Raw genomic sequence first — 21257 nt, forward strand, 5'->3', positions numbered from 1 at the left:
CTCAGCTTTGTGTCAGAGTGAGATGGAGCTTGAGTGTGTTTTGTAGTCCATGGCTCCTCTGACTGTTAGAAACCTCACTTGCCTTCTAGCTGGAAAATACTGATTTGTGGTGCTGCATAAGGACTGTGGTACAAAAACCTAGGTGTTTGCTGAAGTGCTTGTTCTGGAGGAAACTCTTAATCTTCTCTGTTCTTAAAGCCAACAGAAAACCCTGTTGCTAATACGGCTTGAAAGAAGTGTTTGTAATTGCTATTTGATTGTCCAATTAAAATGACTTAAGGCAGCTTGATGTAAAAACATAATCTGTCTTAATAGCAAATCCTGGGCTTGTGACTTAAACCACAGCAGAGCCTGTCCTGTGGTAGGCACCCCTCGCTCTGTGCCAACCCCACTTGTCCCCAGTTAGGTTGTGCCTTCGTGAAGGCAGCCTAGGGCTGGGGAAGAGCATAAAGTGATCGAATGCCTGCCACGCACTTGTCATTTTTGTGGTGTAGTGTTTTATTAAAATACTGTAAGGTCATTCTAAAGGAAAAATTGAAAGCAGGGGTTGTTAAGGAGGAGTACAGTGTCTGCTGTTCACAGGCACAGTGCACCACCTGTAATTCAAGTGCTGGGTCCACGGACTGCAGGTGGGCAAATGATGCTCCTACCCAGGGAATTGAAATGGACTTTGCTGTAAATGGTGACGTGGTAGAGATACGAAGTCCAAGGACAAAGGATCTCTGGCCATGTTACCCTCCATCTGTGTGGATGAGCTGCCTGCTGGGAGTGCTTCCTGAATTACTCTGAATGGAGTCTTCAAAACCAGCACGCAGAAGAGATAGATTGGCAGATCCAAGAGCCTCCACTGCTGAAGGACTGTATGCAGAGTACTGCATGCCATGGGATTTCCCCAAGAGAGCAGGCAGTGAGGGGTTGGGTGCAGTGGTGAGGGTAGGCCATTGGTATCCCCAAAACTGAAAGCAGCTGTAGCTGCCTTGGTCAAATGGCCTTCTGGGATAACCAGGGTTTTTTAGCAGTCTGGGCTTCTGTGTTACAGAAGTGCATAGGTAAGGTTTGCCTCGGTTATCGCTGCAGTCTCCTAACGAAACTTCTTTGTTTATATAACAATAACAACAATGTCGTGCTTCCTATCTGTTTTGTATCTCCTGGTTCCTGCTTGGGGGTTAGAAAAATTCTGATGTGGTAAGTGCTGGAACGAAAGCTGGGCTTCTGTACACGTGGGTGAGCTCTCAGAAGTGTATCCTGAATGTGTTTGTGTTTCGCAGTGGTAATTTATTTGAAACATCTCCCATAAGAAAAACGTCACTCTGAACTGCTGCTTGCTGCTCTTGAAAAATAGGAGAGCAAGCTGTCCTACTGGGTGTATAGTCAACTTGGGTTTCCTTCTTTTTTCCCGGTTTGGAAAAGGTTGTTCGTAAAGTAAGATTTGCAATGAGCTTTAAATCTCAAATTCACTTCACCTCGCTTGGTTTCTCCTTGTCTGTTCCCAGCTATCCACAAAGCATACTCTTTCTACTGACAAGACTTGAAGACTTGATTGTTTACTGCAGTAGCAGATTTCTCCTTAACTCCCAAGTTTTGCCTCCGAGCAAAGTACAAGCTTGCATTTGCAGCATAAATATGTCAGTTTAGATTGTCAAGTCACAAGTGCTGATTTGTTTGCCTCTGTGCTTAAAGGGTATCTTTCCGTAGGGTAGCAGGGTGAAAATAACATGAATAGCTGTGTTATTCCACAGCAGTGAAGTGCCTGCTGACTGGAGTTGTGGTTAAGCATACGTTGGTCAGAGCTGTGGCTTGTGGGAATCACTTTTAAAAATAAAAAGCTCTTTTCCTCACTGTGCTTATTGCTTTGCTTTAGGGAGGACGAGGGAGCAGGGCAATGAAGATCATGGTGGTAGCAAAGCGGAGGCTTAGCCACAGTTTGACCCCATGGTGGCTTTGGTTGGCCTCCACCGCCCTCAGTGGCTCTGCCAGTGCTGTAGCTGGCTGGACGTAGCAGTGATGGGCCAGCCTGCTGGTGGAGGGGGTGATACAGGCAGAGGTTCTGACTAAAAGCTGAATACACTGTGTGTGTTCCTGCTAGGAACGTAACAAATGGGGCTGCTGCTGCCCTGCTAAGGTCTGGTGCTGCCAGACTCTCCCCTTATCTATCCTGGCTGTAAGATCACCACCAGTTTTGCGTTGCTGTAGCTAACTTGGCTTTTGGGAGGATATTATGTAATTGAGTTTCGGTTTGAATAATTCATGCATGCTCACTGCTGAAACTTGAAAAATTCCTAGTGTTTTTTCCTATTTTTTTTTCCAATTACATCATGGAGCAACTGGCTTTTGATGAGTCTGCATGTTTTCAGCCAACATAAATTGTTTTTAAACACTCCTGTTAACAGCCATGAATTTAGTTAAAAGTTTAAGCTTCTGTTTAGGCAATATTCTTAACTGAAGTTAGGAGAAATCTTTACCAAGAACTTGGTTGTGTTGAAGCCTGATCTCTTTTTCTTTTGAGCCTTTTTTTTCACCTCCTCCCTGTCAGCATTGAGGACTCCATTTGCAGTTTATTTTGCTTTAGCGAAGCCTACATTTTAGGGCTCTTAAGCACAGAGCTGTGCTACGTGGCTCAAAAAGGGAGTGTGCAAGTAAAGGTACACATCAAGAGCACTTGAATAAAACATACTGCTTTGTTCCCAAATTTTTCTTGATATGCAAGATACTTAATGCAGAGCAGGAAGAGTGGGAGAAGAGCACCCAACTGAAACTTCTTTCCCATGCTTGTAGAAGAATCCAGGGGTGTGTTTTGTGTTGCAATATGACATCTAGCTTTATAATTATATTTTTCTATGACTTGCTTATAGAAGCTTACAGGGATCTGTCTTTTGTAATACTTCGTAGTGTTATACATTAAAAGCTCTGGTTTGATTATCATTATGAATTTGGATCATGAGTCTTCTCTCAGTATCTGTCAGTTTTATTTCCAGTCTGTGCTAATGCATGGCAATTAATGTGATTGCATTAATATGCACCAAATCAAGTCTCCTCCTTTCTGTGGGATAATGGTTGTGAAGTCTGAGACTCCTCTATTTTGTGACAGGTTTGTGAAAAGGCCTTTTTTGGGGGGCGGGGGGAAGACAGATCTAACATACATATTCTTTCTTCTTGTTTCTTTTCAGTTGAGCAAAATAGCATATTTTGATTTGAAACACGTTTTGTCATTCAGTTAGGCCTTGTTCAGAGAGCCTGTGGTTCCTTTCAGTTTTGCATTTCATTGCCAGTGCACAGGATGGTTTTGGTGCTTGTAAGCTTTTGATTCCTATTTTCAGTGGGGAGTTCTGGTTATACCTTTTCCTTTCATCCAGGAGCCCAAGATAGAGCTGAATCTGTCACCTAAACTGAGTTTCACAAGCAGCTGCTTTCACCTAGCTCAGTAGGGATGTGAAACTAGTAACTGCTTACCTGTAACCACCTCTTAATTAGAACTGGGACCAGCCTTTGCTGTAGAGCAGTGTCCCTTGTACCGATCACATCCCCACAGCTGTGTTGGATGCTCGTTGCCAGGCTGATGCCTGCTCTGCTTTGTGTAGGTGGTGCATTGCCTCATTGAAGTGTGCCTTCTTGCAGGGAGTGGATTCCCAATGTCCTGCCATGGATGATGACAGCCAGGATGAACTGATAAACAAGAATTTTGCCACAGGCAAGAGCAAAAGACAGAGTCTCATGCTTCTCAGCGAAACAGGTAAACGCAACCACTCTGCATGTACATACTTCTGGTTCTAGGCTGGAGAACCTATTGATTTAACCTCCAAAGATAAGTAAAGATACATTTGTGACTATTGTTTGTTTTTCACAGAAGCAAACAAGCATGCCTTGAGAATATCTTTGATTTGCTTCCTAAATTCTGTATCTCAAACGGCTGGGATGATTGTCTTGAGTTTCTCAGAATGGGGAGCTTTGACTCTGAGGAAGTCTAGGTTTTCACATCATACGTAGCGTCCCAAACAGGCATTCTTTTGTGTCCTTCATTGTTCTGTCGGTCTGCATCTAATAGGTATTTCTTCTCTTCTTCTCCTTTTAAGAAAGCAATGGTGGGAATAGCTGTGATTCAGAAGATGATACCAGAAGTGAGGAGGAAGATGATGACTCTGAGGAAGAGGGAGGTGAGGAGGACAAGGAAGAAAGTGAAGATGAAGAATTAGAGGGTAAGTCTTTTGAACTGTGTCAACAGGAATAATAGGAGAGAGTAGGATGAAAGCTTTTCTTCCAGAAGTTAACCATGTAAATTTGCAGATGCTGCTGTGCCAGGCTGATGCCCAAATCCTACAGTAATAAACAAGTGCTATTCCCCAATTTCTGCTGTTTTTTAAGCATTTTTGTGTTTTTGAAAACTATCCACCAGCCAAAGTGGTGTAGTTATAGTTGGCAGGAGTGAACTCTGCTCCAGCATGACTAGAAGAAAAAAAAGTCAAAACTGCTGCAATGGCTCATGCTGCAATTGGTGAAAAGCATGCTTGTTTGCTCCTGTGAAAAAGGAGCGTGGATGTTATGTGGATCTGTTAATTTTACTGAGCATACATACTTGGTAGCTTCATGTACTGCTGAAGCTGCTGCACTCAAGTTGTCATTTGGATAAAGAAATCCTATATTTTAAAGCTTGCTGGGAAGGCAAGAGCTCTGTTTTCCAAGTTACTAGTTAGGCTGATTTGAACACAGACTGAAAAGTTGACACCAGGTGCCAAAATCTGTATTAATCCATCTTTTAGAGTATAGTCTACGTCGAGACAGGAGAATTTGATAGAAAATACAAAAGGCATGGGCCCCATCTTTGTTATGGAAAAAAAAAAAGAACATAATAACTACACACTCCTCCTCACCAAAACAAAAAGAGAAGTGAGTCTGTTTTAGGTAACTTTTTGCTGCTACTCAAATGTCAACGTAATTCACAGGGTTTAGGGAAAGACTAGCACACGTCTGTGTTTTATACTACAAAAACTGCTCTCAGCAACACGTGCTGAGTGAGTGAAATTAATTTTACTCAAACCTAAGCTTTCTTAAGCAGCCTCTGGGTAGGCACCCAGGTCTCTTGACTCTCATGATTTACTGGTGAAATCTTCAGTCTGTTGTTCTGCAGGTGAGTGTGGTGCTGCTACTTGTCCTCTGGTGTGTCTATTTAAAAAAAACCAAACAGATACATGATTATTATAACTTTATGAACATCACTGTTCAGTGGTAACCTGACATACCCTATTCTCTTATTGTTTTGATAATCTGTTGTTTTCCTGCTGTCCGTCCTTTTAATCTCTTGCAAGACTAGTCACATTATCAGGCTTTATTTTTTGCCAGAGTAATCTATTGCTTTTTAGTGAAGGGATTTAGGAAAAAGGAAAACAGCAAAAAAATACTGTCTCAAGCTGGGGAGGCTGTGCTTTGCCTTTGCTGCCCTGTAAAATAAGCTTGCTTGGAATTTTCTGTGAACTGGTACCCCATTCTACCCACCCTCTCTGCACTCACTGCTGAAGCCTTGCAGCTCATCAGAGTTGTTTTTCGTCTCTCACTTCTTAAGATTGCGAAGACGGGGATGAAGAAGAGGAAGAAGATGAAGAGGAGGAAGAAACTGAGGCTGCTCTGGGGGCAATGACTGATTCTCTGAAATTAGAGCCACACATAAGCAAAGCAAGCATTTCCTCTGATGAGGATGGAGAAAACTGCCCCATTTGCCTCAACACATTTAGGGATCAGGCTGTTGGGACTCCTGAAAACTGTTCCCATTACTTCTGCTTGGATTGCATTGTGGAATGGTCTAAGGTGAGCTGTTTTGTCCCTAATGTCCTGTGGCCTTCTGGTATGCTCTGCTCTCTCCCCTCTGATCATGCTGTTCTGCTTTAATGGGAACAGCACACTGTAGTATTTACACTTGCTTAAGCTTTTTTTCACAGACTCAAGTTACTGCTCTGTTTGGCAGGATTCACATTGGTGAAGTGTGGATCTGCTCTTGTACCCATCCTGATCTGTTCTATTTTCTGAAATCTGTGATACCACAAACAAGTGTGTTTCTAGGCATTGAATTTTTTTTTCCAAGTCAAGACACTAGTAATACTGGTTTTCTCTGTATATCTAACTTTCTCTTGTTAAGTTCTGTGTTGTGGCTGTTATGTGGGGGTCTGTTGCAACCACAAGCATTTAAACATAGAAAAGATGGAAAAATAATACTGACTAAATCAGCAGGTTGCTCTGAATTCAGTTTTCAGTGAGAGTTCTTTGCCACTTGTGTAGCTCCCATAATCATAATCCAGGGTAGAATTACAATAAAACTTTGTGTGTGAAGCAGTACCATTGATAATTTAAAAAAAATTAAAAATCATTCTTAGTAAATATATTTGTAAGCCATTTCCAGTTGCTCATTTGTCCAAAAGAAAGAAAATGCCCTAGAACATGAGCACTATTTCCAGACAATGTTTGGAAGAACTTTGACGTTGCTTTGGCAATTGAGCAATAATTAAATAACTTTGGTATAGTAAATACTTTTCTAAAAATGCATGTTCTCTCTGATACAATAGGTTGTTTGAAAACCAGATAAGTCAGATTTAAGTACTTAAAATGTCAAGATCAATAGCTGTTAAAATGATTACTACATTAAATTAATGTTTATTACATAATTGAAGATTTCTTTTTTAAAAATTGAATCAAGGCGTGTGCTTATTAACTCTGTGGGAATGTTTTTGTATTTGTAGAATGCCAACTCCTGTCCAGTGGATCGAATTCTCTTTAATTACATTAGCATTCGGGCTCGTTTTGGTGGCAAAATCTTAAAAAAGGTGAGCTTCCTACCGTAGCAAACAACGAGGCCGGTTACCACAAAAATAGCTACTCACTTCTAGCATGTTTATCCGATATTTGGATGAATTATTTCTTTCCTGCTACAATTTTTCTTCCTCCTTAACCATGTTTCCTGTGGTATTGTGTGTGTGGATTGAAGTGGGGCATCATTGCTGGTGGCAGAAGGGGTGGTTTTCATAACTGCTGTTTCGTGTTCAGTCTGTATGCACGGGGAAGATGCTCTGCAGTGAATAGGAATAATCTCAGTTATATGTGATCTCTTTTTTTATGCCTCACTGTCAGCTATACTGTGTAGCAGTTGGGTTTGTAAGGGGAGGCAGATGGATGGCAATGAGCCCTTAAAGGCACAGGCTGAGTGTGCTGATGGTCTCAGAATTATTGAAGAGCTGTCATTGCTCTTTAATGTCAGAAACAGGTTGGTTTTCAGGGGACATTTAGAAGTTTGGTCTATTATTGTTTTCATTTTAACAAAAGTGTGAAAACATAAATCATGTTTAGGGGGAACAAAAGCTAAGCTTGCTCTCTCTTGGTTTTGGGATGGTTTTGTTTGACTGCACTTTATCTTATTTGAGAATTTTGGTTTCACCTGTTCTTAAAAGGCACTGTTCTGTAGCTGTTGCTGTCTGGCAGTGGGGAAGTTCAGTAGGTGTTCTCAAGCACTTGATCATGTCCTAGATCTGTTGAACTAAATGAAGGTTCTGGTGTGTAACAGCCATTTCAGTTCATTCACTTTTAGTTTTTGCTGCAGGTACTGTTAGTCTGACAATGCATTTTAAAGAAGTGCCACTTTTTACATAGAACATGAATCCCTCTTTCATTTAGATTCCTGTTGAGAACACAAAAACTCAGGGTAATGATGGAGAGGATGATCCAACCTTCTGTGAGGTGTGTGGCAGAAGTGACCGGGAGGATCGCCTGCTGCTGTGCGATGGCTGTGATGCAGGGTAAGGAGGCTGAAAGCAATGTAGCACCCACGTGGTTGCAGATAACGCTGCGGGGCTGGATGGTGTTTGGTCCACAGGCACCATCTGGTTTGTAGGCTGCCCCTTGCTACTTCCTTCCTGTGGCCAGAGCTGTATCCATGTGCCTGTAGCGCAGACATGCCTGTGATGTGATGGATCCTTTTCTGGTCACGTAGCAGTGTAAGTGTGCAGAGTCCTGCACATATCAGTGCTACAGACCGCCAAAACAGATGACTGTACCTTCAACTGATGACGATGTTTGTGGTCATCCATGCAGCATCTGGGTGCATGGAGGATAAAAAACTTACCCTTTCTACCTCCCTGAGAGAGGGCATGACTTGTCCCAACTGTTTCAGCATTAGTGCTTTGTGGGAGTAGTGCTTAAGATTCATAGTTTCATGAAATTTTGAGACCTTTTCTTTGTAGCCATAGATATTAAATTATTTCCTTACTCCTGCTTACTTCTCTCTAACATATTTTTTCCTTCTTGATTAATAAAATGCTCAAGTAGAGGCATCAAGATATTTGAGTGCAACTTTGGGCCTACAGTCTCCTGCTACAATTTAAAGCTCTTATACCATTTAATCAGTCTTGGAGCCTTGTCAGTTTGATGGTGTCAGTTGAACAAAGAGAGAAACTTGCTTGCAACTTTCAAAAATTAATTCTAGCAAGCTAACTATGCCTCTGGATAGTCTGGTTTTGGCTTTCTGTTCTGTAGTGTCCATGTACACCAATTCACCTTCTGGATAAGAGACAAAATCACAAATACTAAATATTGTTAAACATGTCATCAGAATGCTGAATTTAAAATACTTAAACAAAACCAATTTTTCATAAGTCTTAATTGAAGTGATGTATTTCAGGTCTTACTGAACTTCTGTGAGCCTTATCTGAAGTGTGGGTGTCACTTAAGGGTTTCCTTTGCAGTCTCTCAATAGTTCCTCTGATTATTTTTTAAATTTTTTTCCAAGTCTGATAGCTTTGATTTTTGTATCTTATATTCCTAAAATAAGTTCTAAATAAATGCTTGGCTTAGCGCTTCCAGAAGCACTTCCTGAAGAAAGAGCTTGCAGTCTTAATCACAGCCATGGAGAGCTAATAAACTCAAGAAAAATGTAAATAGCTGCTTCAAATCTGGGTTTTATTCTTCTCCGTCTTCTGACCCACTCAACACTGGAGTAAAAATTTCATCAGTTATTTCTGCCAACAATTCTAAAACCAATGGAATCATCTAGTCTTTCCATTTCTTTTAGCTAGACACGTCTTTCCACAATGCACAGCTGTGTTGTTGAATGCTATTTTCTGAATTTAAGTTGCAGTTTAAGTAACCAAATCTTTTCCTATTGAAACCATTTTCAGGTAAGACTTGTTGGAATGTGACCTCCTAACTTTCTAAACTGTGCAACAATAGCATTTAGATTGGTATGAATACAAAAGTGCATGTGTTTAGACACTTGAACAAACAGTAGAAAAAGGGTTAATTCATTATTGGTGTGGCACATTAATGTGTGACTTCATTTAGGCTACCAAGTAGTGAGAAGAGATAGTAATGCTGAAGTAGAGGTGGGTGGCAGGAAGATAAAGAACAGGGCTACATCCATGACCAAAATTCCTGAACTCCATAGATGTCACTTTTCTTACTTTTTGTGAAGACTGAGACAAAATAACGAAGCAAAGATCCCCAAAAGCATCCACTCATTCCTTAACTGGTACAAGAAAGAAGTCTGAGATCAGTTCTTAACTGCCAGTCCCAGAGCCCAGGAGATGTGTTAAAGACTTGGTGGCCAGTGTGTCTCACCCCATCTGTGTTGCACACAAATACTCCCGGCCAGAGCGCTTGGGCACACAGAGTCTTTGTGTTTGTGATTGGTGGGTACAGGAGTGCAAGGAAATGAACCTCAGAGAATGAGCGTGAGTAAAACCAACTGACTTCAAGGGGGGGGGTTGTAAAACAAGTATCACCTTATTCTCCTATAAAATCTGGTGTTGGGTTTTATGATGATTCTGTGTGACAAGGTTCTTTCCCTGTTCAGGGGACTCTAGTTGTTGCAATAGGTTCTCCAGTCTCCAGAGTTCTAGGGATGAAAGGCTTTGCTTGTCAAGTCAGTCACATTGTGACTTTAGAACTCTCAGAGATAACTTGAAAAGTATGTAAGAAAGGTGTGGGGTTTTTTTTCTACAAGCACTTTTGTTATGACTCTGGGTTGAATTTAACAATATTACTTGTTAGGATACTGCTTTGGGGAAATGATCTCATCCCTGGTAGCTGGCAGTTGGAGAACAGGCTCTCTTCCTAGAGAAGGAAAATACTTCACTGTTGTAATTTTAAAGTAACGATTGATTGCAAGCATCGTTGCAAACTCCATCTTCTGAAGTCTCTGAAAGAGTACAAAGTCTCATCTGCTAACATGTATCCTTTCACGTGTGAAGGACGTGATAGTCTGTTTTGTACTGGCAATATATTTTAGTATAAATAATACTGGTGGGTTTGACAGTTTATCTGGAAACTTCAGTTTATCGTAATGTGGTTTGGAGCAGGTTTGAAAGATGATCTGAAGTTTGGGTGAAGGGTGAAAGGTAATTTAACAGCTGTAGTCTAACAGCTGTGGGTTTTTTCCTGTTGCTGTAAAATGGGATTAGAGTGTCAGAGGGATGTTCCTTCCTTTGATTTACTCTGTGACCAGGCATTGAGAGAGGTTGTCAGGCAATTTTGTCATGGGAAGGTAAAACAGAGCTTCGCTCTTCTTCCTTTGTTTCCGACTCAAACACTGTACTACATCAGAAGTAATAGTAGGGGATCCCATTTTAGAAGAACAACAAAGTTGGTCATAGAAATATTGCTAACTTGAAACTGAAACTCTTAACTGAAATCCATGGCCTCCCTGTGTCCCTTTCCAAGGGAACATGGTCTAAGCACTTGGGTTTTGTGTGCTTGAACATGAGTTGCTTCAAAAATTCTGTGCTGACAATACATGTCACGTTGGCTGGCTTTTTAATTGCTGAAAAGGAAATTGAATAAATTGTATAAATAACAGAACCCACGTTGTGTAATGCTGAAAGGCTTTCCTGGGTGGCTTGTCTAGAAGTGGTTGGTGAGACTGTTCAGTCTAGCTGCTATACTTGTTGGGTAGAGAACATTTCACAAGGCTTACCTAAGGTAGCATCATACTCCGTTCTTTCCCTTTGAGATTTGATAAGGGCGAGTATGGTTCTCTGGTGGTGTTTGAAAGTCAGTGTGGTTAGTCTTCAGTCCTGCAAGCAGCTGTATCCAGCCAGTGACTGACCAATGCCCTGCAACCTAGCTCGTGCAGTTACACAGAAATCCTTATCACTGTTGTCTTAATCTCACCAGGTATGTGTGGGATGCCATGTCAGTTGCAATGTCTTGATATGTTCAGTAAACACCTCTGCCTAGTCGTGAAATAAAGTGTTCATAAGTACATTTTAGTTTAGTAGTATGTTGGTTTGCAGGAAACTGATGTTGCCTGATTGCTGCCTCTCCTGCACCTTACTATTTCTGTCCTTTTTCTGTGCCACCATCAGTTTTGGCTTTGCATGTTCCTTAGAGCGTGGATTTGTATGACAAGCAGTACACCACACGGCGAGGGGAAATAGCTCACTCTTCTGAGCCTAAAGTGATCAAAATACCATCTAGAACTGAAGTCCCTTGTATAGCTATTGGGTAGCATAATTTTTCTGAAGATGAGTAGAAGCAGATGCGTAGACTAGTTTCAAGCTTAAGAAAACGTCTGCCTTATGTAGGAAGGAGGTAAAAGTCTCCCTTCCCTTGGTAAGGAGTACATTGTTTGATTTTTCTTTTCTCAAGGTATCACATGGAATGCCTTAATCCACCTCTGAGTGAAGTCCCTGTAGATGAATGGTTCTGTCCAGCCTGTGCCCCCATGGGTGTCAGTGCTGCTGCAGGTAAGGGTTTTGTGGTATCCAGTCAAAAGTAAATATTTTTCACTTGACTTAGATCATGTGAAGCGTGTGCTCTTTGGAAGAGATGTTTAACCCCTGGTTTTATCAGTTTTTAATAATGGGTGTGATAGGCATTCTCTCTTGAACCTGAAGAGTTGACCTGAACTCTTGACTGATAAGAGGATCTTGTTTATTAAGATTTTCATCTGCAGTTATAACCTGTGGGGTTGCTTCTTAGAAGAATTCTTTGACCTTCCTGAGGCAAGCCCGGCACCTTAGTGCAACTGCACTGTATTACAACAGGAAGAATTTATTAGTGTCCTGACCTCAGATTGCCAAAGTAGCAGCAGCTTCTATTGCCAAGAAAATCATCTTTCTGTGTATCAGTCTGAAGCACTGGTGTCTGGACTCGTTTCCTTTTGAGAGGATAATGTTTGCCTCTGGAGGTGATGGGTTTACGAAAGGGAATCCTGATTTTTTTTGATTGGTTGGTTTTGGTTGTTTTGGCCAAAACTCTTGAAACGCTCTCACCTGTAGTGACCTGAGCATCTTTTCTTTTAAGACACAGATCACGTCAGTGAAGAAGAGGTTGCTGCCCTCATGGCTGATGTTACTCCTACCACCAGTAGGCTGCGCCCTCACGTCCGAACCCGAGCTATAGCCAGAACTCGGCAAAGCGAACGCGTTAGGGCAACAGTGAACAGAAACCGGATAACAACAGCACAACAAATCCAGGTATTGAGGACTATTTGCTGATGAGCCTCTGGGAAGACCTTGTGGAAGAGTTGAAATGAGTACCCCCTTAAGTTGCTCAGCTGTCGCTGTTGTCTGCCCATAGGACAATGATTAGTAATTGTGGAGTTCTTTTAAATTGAGATGTAGAACACGTGCAAACTGAGTCCAGCACATGATAAAGACTTTCTATTTTCAAATCTGTGGTAGCTTCATCTCTTAATCTGCATTTTTGTCACCTCAGCTGTGAGAAGAAAATTGTATTTTTATTCCCAGTGGCTGTTAATGCACAGTTTGTGCAGCACTTCTGTTTCTTTAGCATAATTTTTTGCAGAGATAGGACGTGTTTATTTGCCATTTATGTATTTGCTTGTTTGTCTTCCTACCCCCTTTGCTGCAGCAGTAGAACCTGTTGGCCTCCTTCAGCCAAAATGAAGAGAAAAATTAAGTATTTTTAATGTTTCTGTGTGAAAATCAGCTATTTACTGAAGAGAAAAAGGCGATGATGTCAATGATGTGGCAGTGTGAGTTAAACCATGTTAATAGGCACCAGAGAATCTATGCAAGAGAGTATCCCACATAGCCAAAGCCCCTCAAATTCCTTACTCTTGGAACTGTTTACTTAAGATGACTGTAGCTGGATGTTTCTGTTGGCTGGGATAACTACAATCCTTTAGGGAATAATAGATATGCTGCAAACTAAGAACTTTCAAACTTGGGGGCCTGCTTTGCCCTCTGGCATTAGCCCAAACACTCTACCTGTTGCTTGCGTAACTGTAAAAAGCCTAAATTACACAGGAGTATATGTTGACTTAGTATGGAATCAGAGCCTGTGAATAACCTCCATGGGACTAGTGATATGCTAACTGGCTCTTCGTTGATGCTGCTATTGAATTTGGTAGAATCTCATGTTTCTACAACTTTTGAAAGAAAGAGGACACTGCCCTGTGCAGCCTGATCTAGGCGATCCTGCTCTGGCAAGGGGGTTGGACTAGATGATCTCTAGAGGTCCCTTCCAACTCCTAATGTTCCGTGACATGGACACAATTGTTTTTTTTTCCCTAGGGATGGTCAGTGTTGGGAATAGGTTGCTTGGACAGCTTTTGAAATACTTGTCTTAGGTGGCTTTCAGCACCCACCTAAAGAAAGGCCTGACCAGCCTGGTTTAAATTCAGTGCTGACTAGTGAACAGAAAGGTCAGACCCTTCTAAGGGGCACCCTGAGATCCTGTCCAGCCTGAATTACTCAGTGATGCTGTGCAATTAAGCTTGGCTTCATCTGACAATAGCAGACTGGGTTGATTTTGACTGTATTCACTTCGGTTTGGTGGGTTGGTTTTTTCCCCCAAAGATAGGAAATGTAGAAAAGGGGGATAAGGGAGGGATGGGTAAAACTAAGTATTTCTTCAAGTCAGTTGTCTGTGGATTTCAGGCTGGGTCTGCTATAAAGGCTCTCTGAGCATGAAGCACAGAGTGGGGAAAAAACTGAAATGGAGATAGGAGGCCTGGCAGATTAAACTGTCCTTTGTATTTCAGCTGTAAAGGTCAGGTGGGAGAAAAAGGGAATTCACTTGAGGTTGTGTAATGCCTCAACTTCATGAGTTACACTTCTATATTTTGTAACTTCAGGCAGAAGAAATAAAGGTAAATAAAGGCAGGCTGAAGAGAAGCAAAGCAAAATGTCAGCGTCTGGGGTGAAAAAGTGGAGTTTGTCTATTATTTCACCTTCCTGTTGGTTGGCAAGAACAGTCTACTGCTAATTAATTCCCCAGAGTTTACCTGTTCAACTTCTCATCAAAATCATTGCACGTGGGAGGAGAGAAACTTGTAGCAAATCCCAAATGATCTGAATTAATGTAGTAAGAATGGTTTGAAACAGGTGCCATGAACAAAGATCTAACTCCCCCATTTAAGTTTTTATTACATCGTTTTTCTTGATTTAAGGACTTTACAGAGTGCTTTAGCAGTCCTTAAACTCATTGTGTCCTTCCTGGTGGAGGTCATCTTACTTGGCTGCCAGCCCTCTCCTGTCCCCAGATGCAGACCTTTTCATTTCAACTTGAGAAGAATTGATAAATTAGAAAAAAACTTGATGAATTATTTGATTCATCGTTGTTGAGCAATTACATCTGAGTTGCCAGGGCTGTGTGTTGGGAAAAGTAACAGTAGAAGAGTTGTTTGAGGTGAAAGGCTATACAAGGTAGCTGCTAGTGCCTTTCTTTCCCTGCCTGTTGTTTTAGAAATTGTAGCTGTCTCTTGCAGATGAGAGGTGTAGTGCCTGGGGACTTCACAGTCACGTAGTAGTGTAAACCTGGAAGCCTGGTACTTCCCATTCACAAAGCTCCACTGCTCAATCTGCAGAGATTATGATAAACTGCACCTAGGAAGGCACTATTACTTATTCCCTTTGTCTCTGAATAAAAGTGCATCTTACTGTAGCGTGTACCTTGAGCTGACTAAGGCTTAATCCCACTGGTTAAGGAGTATGTAAGCTCTTGTCCTCAAAGCATGGAGAAATACTGATTTCAGATCCTTGGAAAGCTTTAGTATTTGGGGAGGTAGTTTGTTTTGCAATTAATCTGTTCTTCTGCAGGTGCCTAAACTAGTGGTGGGTGGCTAGATGCACTATTTTAGATCCTTCTAGGAAAATAAAGTATGTCTAGGCTAATCATCAGGGTTTTTCTTACTCCATCCTGTTCTCCTCCAAATCAGAGAACCTTCTGTCATATTTAGTGGCACCTGTGATAATTAAAATAATGGTGTTCTAATAAAAATGGCTCAGCAATAGTTTGGAGCATGCATTAGTGAAACTAATAGAGAAGCCTGGTGAAATTGCTTCCATAGTAAGATGAATTGAAGTTTGTGTTTCTGTTGGAATATTATATTTTCAAACATTTTGCAGTTTGGTTCTTTGCTCCTACAAGATGCTCTAAAGCCATTCTGCTCCAGCATCTGGGCTACATATGTGTTTCATAAATGTACAGGGATGTGATGGGCGTGCTCTGGTAGAAAGCAGGCACAGTGCATGATCTGTAACAGCAGAGGCATCTTCCCATCTGCTGTGCTTGTATGAAACTATCGATTCTTAATGTGCTACAGTTCTTTGAAGAATGGGAAGTAGGTAAGGGAAACGTCCCTACCCGTGGCAGTGGGGTTGGGCTAGGTGATCTTTAAAGACCCCTTCCAGCCCAAACTGTTCTAAGATCTTATGACCCTACAACACTTCAGGAATGTGGTTGGTGTGAGCATGGCCAGTTTAACATAGCTGTTGAAAGATACCTTCTCTTAATATCCTTCCAACTAAAGGAAGGAACAAATCTGTGCAATGCAAGGAGGCTTTGAGCTCGCATTCTGTGGCTGATGGTTTGGAATCCATATGCTTCAAGTGTGTTTATCTAAACATGGTTGACCCTTGCAAGGAAGAGGAATTTGACTCCTGTCGGAGCAGCTCCTGCTTATTGCATGAAGAGATGCTGTGGAAGGGGAGTCACACCTGCCATTTCAGTGAGTTTCCACCAGGAGTGTTTTTGAAATGCTGTCTCTGGACCCGTTTCACAGCTTTAGGTGGATCTGACCTAAAGAATGAGGAGTTTAAGATAGTGGACCTGTACTGAGGTGACTTTTCAGTCTTTGCTCATCACACTTAGCTGCATGATGAGCTAGAGCTCAGTTAGTTAGATTTGGGAAAGTTCTTAAGTGAACTTTTTCATTGAGGGAATGTCAGTCTTAGGGATTCTTCTCATTTAAAGAGGCAGAGTTAGGCTAGCTGTGACTTGTAATACTGAGAGCCACTGAAGAGCGAGGTCATGTTCTCCTTAATACGATAGTAGGTGAGAAAGGTGATGTAATTGCATTACTGGCAGCTTGGTGACACTAGTGCTTCTCATTCAAATCTCGAATCCATTCTTCATCAAATGCTTATGTAACTAACTTGTTGCTGACCTTTAAATACCTCTATCATGTACCTTCTAATTCCCCACGCAGCATGTGCCGAGGTACCTCATGTCCTCTCTCTTGGATGAAACAATTGAGGCAGTTGTAGCAGGCCTAAACACAGCCGTCTACCAGCGTCCTCTGACACCACGGGCTCCTGTTAGGCAGAAAAGAAGAACAGGTAAGGGCATCAGACACCTCCTGCAGTCCTCACCTACAAGAGTAAAAGCTCTGGGAAGATAAGCCTGAGTCATACAAAATATGCTAATAAGCTGTATGCTGTCATACCTGTGCAGCTACAGAAGAATCCCACATGCAATTTCTTCTTTCCTTGTACTGCCTCTGCCCAGAAGTGGCTTGAAGGTTCCTTTTAAATAAATCCTAATGACTTCACTTTTTCTGATCTGTAGTTTTATACTGTTGCAGCACGCTGTGGGTCTCTGCTGCTCTGTGTGCCATGGGGGAGTGAAAAGGGGAGTACAGCATAAAACGCAGTGCCAGCACTTAGCCAGATACTTGGATGTCTTTTGTCCCATCAGGTAGGAGGAAGAAAGGAGGCAAAAAAAGAACCCAGACAAAATCTGCTGGGAAGAAAAGTTCAGGAACACAGCTGAAGAGGCGCCAGCGTCTGAGAAAGAAGAGAAGGGGGAAAATTATAAGAGTAAGGTCACGTGTGAGTTTCTGCCAGTGTCCCATGTTGGCTGTTTTTCAGCCATCTGTAAAATTACTGAAACTACTGAATGGAAAAAAATCATTGTCTTGGAATGATAGCAGATACTTTTTTTCTTTTATTCTGGTACCAGCATGTACAGGATGTGTCCAGTGTACTCCAGAAGATGCTGTACATGGAAACAAATCGCAGTTTCTAGGCAGGCCTGCTGAGTTTGCTGACAAATCCTGTTCCCTGAACTACAGGGATCACCCAGTGAAGCATATCCTGCAGGCTTTGCGACATGCCTTGCCACTCAGCTTTAGTGTTTACTTGGTACTGATGCAAGCTCAGGCAAAATTACCATCACCTTTTCTTCTTAATAGGTTACGGATGTTTGTATCTGTGTTGTTGCAAACTCAGTTAATTAGCCGTAAGGGCTCTCAAAATCCTGTGCAATTGTAGGTAGTGGTCTCGTGAACTATACTGAATACCATGCACCAGCTTAACTTCTGTCCTCAGCAACCTTAACTAGAGTTCACATCCTACAGCCAGAATTGTCCCAAAATTTACAATTTTGAATGACATTAATAAATATTTTTAGAAACTTTACTTACCTGATCACTTAAATCTGACAAGTGCAGTTTCTGTATGAAGTGACATATAGGCTATGATTAGAGATTTAACATGTACTTTAAACCAAATAGAGACAATGAATCCACGTTGCTTCTGCTACCAGGGGTTACCTGAAGTCTGTAATTAGCCTAAGGGAAGAGTTAAAAGGGGCTTTAAACACAGGGTATGTACTTACTGTGGCATAAAAATAACCCAGTTTCTTCATGCAGGTGAAAAATGAGGCTACTACGCGCTCCCGTATCGCAAGAACCCTTGGTCTTAGTAAACCTTTGCGTGGGGCCTCGCTTCCTTCCATGTACAAACCAACAGAGCCCTCGCTTGGTCTGATGAGAGCCGATATTGGTGCAGCTTCCTTGTCTGTGTTTGGAGATCCATATGAGTTGGATCCTTATGAAAGGTAAGATATCTCTGGATTGTCATCAGAGACCTGATAATTTCACAAGCGTCTGATATTTTGCAGAGTGTAGATCTCTCATCTGAAGGCAGCTTTGGATACACAGCTCATAACAAACACATTGGCCTGTTCGTTCTTTCCTTCTTGGCCAAGCTGCTGAGCTCTTAAAGAAATACCATGGGGTTCTTTAGTATCTGACTCAGTCAGAGGCTAGATTCCTATCAAATATTTTCTATTTATTTCTAAGTGAAGATCGCCAACATCTTTGGTATACAATAAACAGTGACTTCACATAGAACTGGGTGAACTTGTAGAATGTTTCTTGTTTGTCCTTTATCCATCTTCACTTTTCCAGACACTTTAAATTCAGGAGAAATCTTACTGTGACATAGTTTGTGTGACTCTTAATCTCTGGATTTTGGGGAGGGGTCATCTGATATTGTTGTTGGTGAAATTCAGTTTTTCACTGAGTAAGTCTTTTTGATCCTTTCATAAAAGGAAATTACCCATTTAGTATTTAAAAAAAAAAATTATATTTGAATCTCAGCAGGATGATTTATACTGTTCTATTTATGTAGCCACAGCAAATAATTGTATTGCACAAATCATTTTTTAAAAAGTATCATAAACCCCCAGTTCTCTCTAACCATATCTGTCCTGGCAGTAGTGTTACCTATTTCATCTAAATGACGTGAAAAACATTCAGATGGTTTCAGGGTTCACATGTGTGTTTTGCCCACAGCAATGAAGAGGTTCCGGCAAATCCAGATTCTCCAGTCAGTGCCAAAAGGAGAGTTCTCTCCCAGTCAGCACTGAGGTCACACCGTCCTGTAGCTAGACCTGTTTCTGTGGGACTTCCCAGGTAAAAATCCATCAAGTTTTGTTTGATTTTGTATTGTTTTCTCTAATTGTCTAATGACCCGAGCAAAAGAGCAAACTGAATCTAGCAAAAGGGCCACAGAATCTAATTGCACATCCAGAGGAGGTAAGGGATGTGCCCACCTCACACAATTCTTCTATCATTTGTTTGAGCTCAGAAAACTTAAAGAAAACTGTTTGATCCTGCAGTTTAACAGTTGCTTTGCTGTCAGACAGATGTGTCTGTGTGTACAAATTGTGTGTCCCTGCGCTCGACAGGGCGCGTTGCTGGGTGCCTCCCATTGGCAGCAGCCACAGTGTGTTTTCAGGACTGGGGTGTAGGATTCAGTGTGGAGGGGCAGGACATGAGGCAGGACCGTGACAAGAAGAAAAGGGATGGGGGAAATACCTGAGGCAGGTACAAGCTGACTCACAGAAAACTGCAAGGCTGAGGGAGCTGGGGACAAGGAGAAATTAAGGGACCTCATCTTAAATTAAAGATATGAGAAGCTTACGTGGGTGTCCTCTAATGCATCTAAGTTAGGGCAAAGGTTGGTTTCTTAAGATTAAGAGAGAAATATTACAAGATACCTTAGAAATATACTGCTTTGCCCATCTCAATCCTGAAGGAAGCCTTTCAGTAAGCTTTTTGTGTCCTCAGATTTGAGTAGCACGTTATTTAGAAAATGGTAGAACTGTACAACTAAAATTCTGCTTTTCTGAAGACTTGAATTGCCTGGACAGCACTGAGTTTCCTGCTCTGTTGTATGTTGTTAGGGGGTTTTGGTGTACGTTACGTTTGGAAAGCTGCTTTTGAAGCAGAGAAAGAAAACCAAAAACGCCATACCCACACACCAAAAACCACTCAAACTTTTTCAGTTCATATTTAAAGATTAGAGAACTTAGAGTTAAGCCATCTCCATAAGACTGTGTAATGCATAAAGGTATCTGTAAACACTGGTCAAAGCTGCATTGATGATTTTTTTTAATTAATTTTTTTCTTTTACATAGCAGTGTGGGCCTGAGAAATACACTTGGGATTGTGCTTTGGTGGGGAGAAGAGAGGCAGCTGGGATGGAAGTATCTCTGAAGTGCTGAACAATGCTTTATGCTTCTAAAATGCATCTAAAATGTGCTGGGAAGTTAATCTTGATACACAACATAGTGAGCACCACTCTTATTTAAGATTAAAAACGCTTGTTTACCAAAGGTCTCTGGTATGATGACATGTTTTACCTATCCTGTGGTGTTTCTGTGGGAAGTCAGCAAAAGTTCAGTTTGTCACAGAGAGTTGGGCTTGAGGACTCTAGTGAAGCCAAAACAAGAAGTGAACCTCCCTGGCTGACCTCTGTTTATGCCCTTGATTTTAGTTTCTTCTTAATGTAATGTGTGTGTATAGAACAAGTGCTGTAGGAGTAAAGGAAATGTAACCCCTCTGAAACATGCAGAAGCAGTGTACCTGCCTTGAGTCCTGATCAAGAAGCAGAAGCTGCCCCTGTGCCTGATCTGTTGGGAAGTATCCTCTCTGGACAGAGCTTTCTCATGATGAGCAGTTCCGACGTGGTCATCAACAGAGATGGTTCACTGACAGCGAAGAAGGCAGGTAAGGGTTTGGCACTTCATAGTGCAGTTAGCCTCTTTCTTTCATCCACACCTGCCCTGATCCTATGGGATGCATAGCTTCAATCACTAGGGATATTATTATTGAGTATTTGAATAAGTAGAATAGATTCAGCAGTTGCTAGCAGTAACCTGTCCAATAAGATTTTTAGTAACCTCTGAACTAGCATTAATTATCACTGTCTCAACTGAGGAGCTGAGCTGTTACAGGAGGATTTTGTTTTTAAAATGGAGTGTTATTCTTTCAAAAGTCCTGTGCTGTAGCTTCGTGCTTTGTTGTAAAAATGGAGGTCTGGACACAGCAGAGAGACTGTAGTGCCCAACTCTTCTGGCGTTTTACCTGCGTTGCTGCCATGCTAGTGAACTCCTCTTTGGTTTGAAGAGCAGCAGCAAGGAGCTTGGCAAGAAGTTCCTTTGCAAAAGTAGAGCTCCAGAATACATGCCAACATCTTAACCTGTCTCTTCCCTTGGCATGGTGTTACCTGGAGAGAAGCTCTTCAGTTTAAAATGTAGGTTCTTATTTTAAGAATAAAGCTTTATAGCATCCTCTGTTTTATAGTAATTTTTATCGATCAGCTAATACAGGGTAATAATCATAAACCTGGTGATACCTACTGAACAGAGTAACTTGCTTGCTAAACATTAGTACTTGCCTCAGAGTAGCAGTTGACTGGTGGTAGATCTTGAGCATCTGACTGCCTTAGTACTGTGTAGTATATCTGCAA

At 41.6% G+C, this 21257-nt stretch overlaps 1 protein-coding gene across 1 annotated transcript in view; it reads left to right on the forward strand.

Moving 5' to 3' along the window:
* PHRF1 (PHD and ring finger domains 1) overlaps positions 1-21257 on the forward strand; it is a 31639-nt gene that overhangs the window by 2790 nt on the left and 7592 nt on the right. Inside the window, exons 2-13 of the mRNA XM_084263782.1 lie at positions 3616-3730; positions 4071-4193; positions 5555-5796; positions 6723-6806; positions 7651-7772; positions 11617-11714; positions 12274-12446; positions 16427-16556; positions 16915-17048; positions 17870-18057; positions 18797-18916; positions 20361-20515. Of these exons, the coding sequence (XP_084119908.1) occupies positions 3640-3730; positions 4071-4193; positions 5555-5796; positions 6723-6806; positions 7651-7772; positions 11617-11714; positions 12274-12446; positions 16427-16556; positions 16915-17048; positions 17870-18057; positions 18797-18916; positions 20361-20515 (1660 nt within the window). The 5' untranslated portion in view covers positions 3616-3639. The remainder of the gene's footprint in view (positions 1-3615; positions 3731-4070; positions 4194-5554; positions 5797-6722; positions 6807-7650; positions 7773-11616; positions 11715-12273; positions 12447-16426; positions 16557-16914; positions 17049-17869; positions 18058-18796; positions 18917-20360; positions 20516-21257) is intronic.

This window comes from Gallinula chloropus (assembly GCF_964237585.1).
Source record: "Gallinula chloropus genome assembly, chromosome: 4".
In the NCBI taxonomy this organism is placed as follows: domain Eukaryota; kingdom Metazoa; phylum Chordata; class Aves; order Gruiformes; family Rallidae; genus Gallinula; species Gallinula chloropus.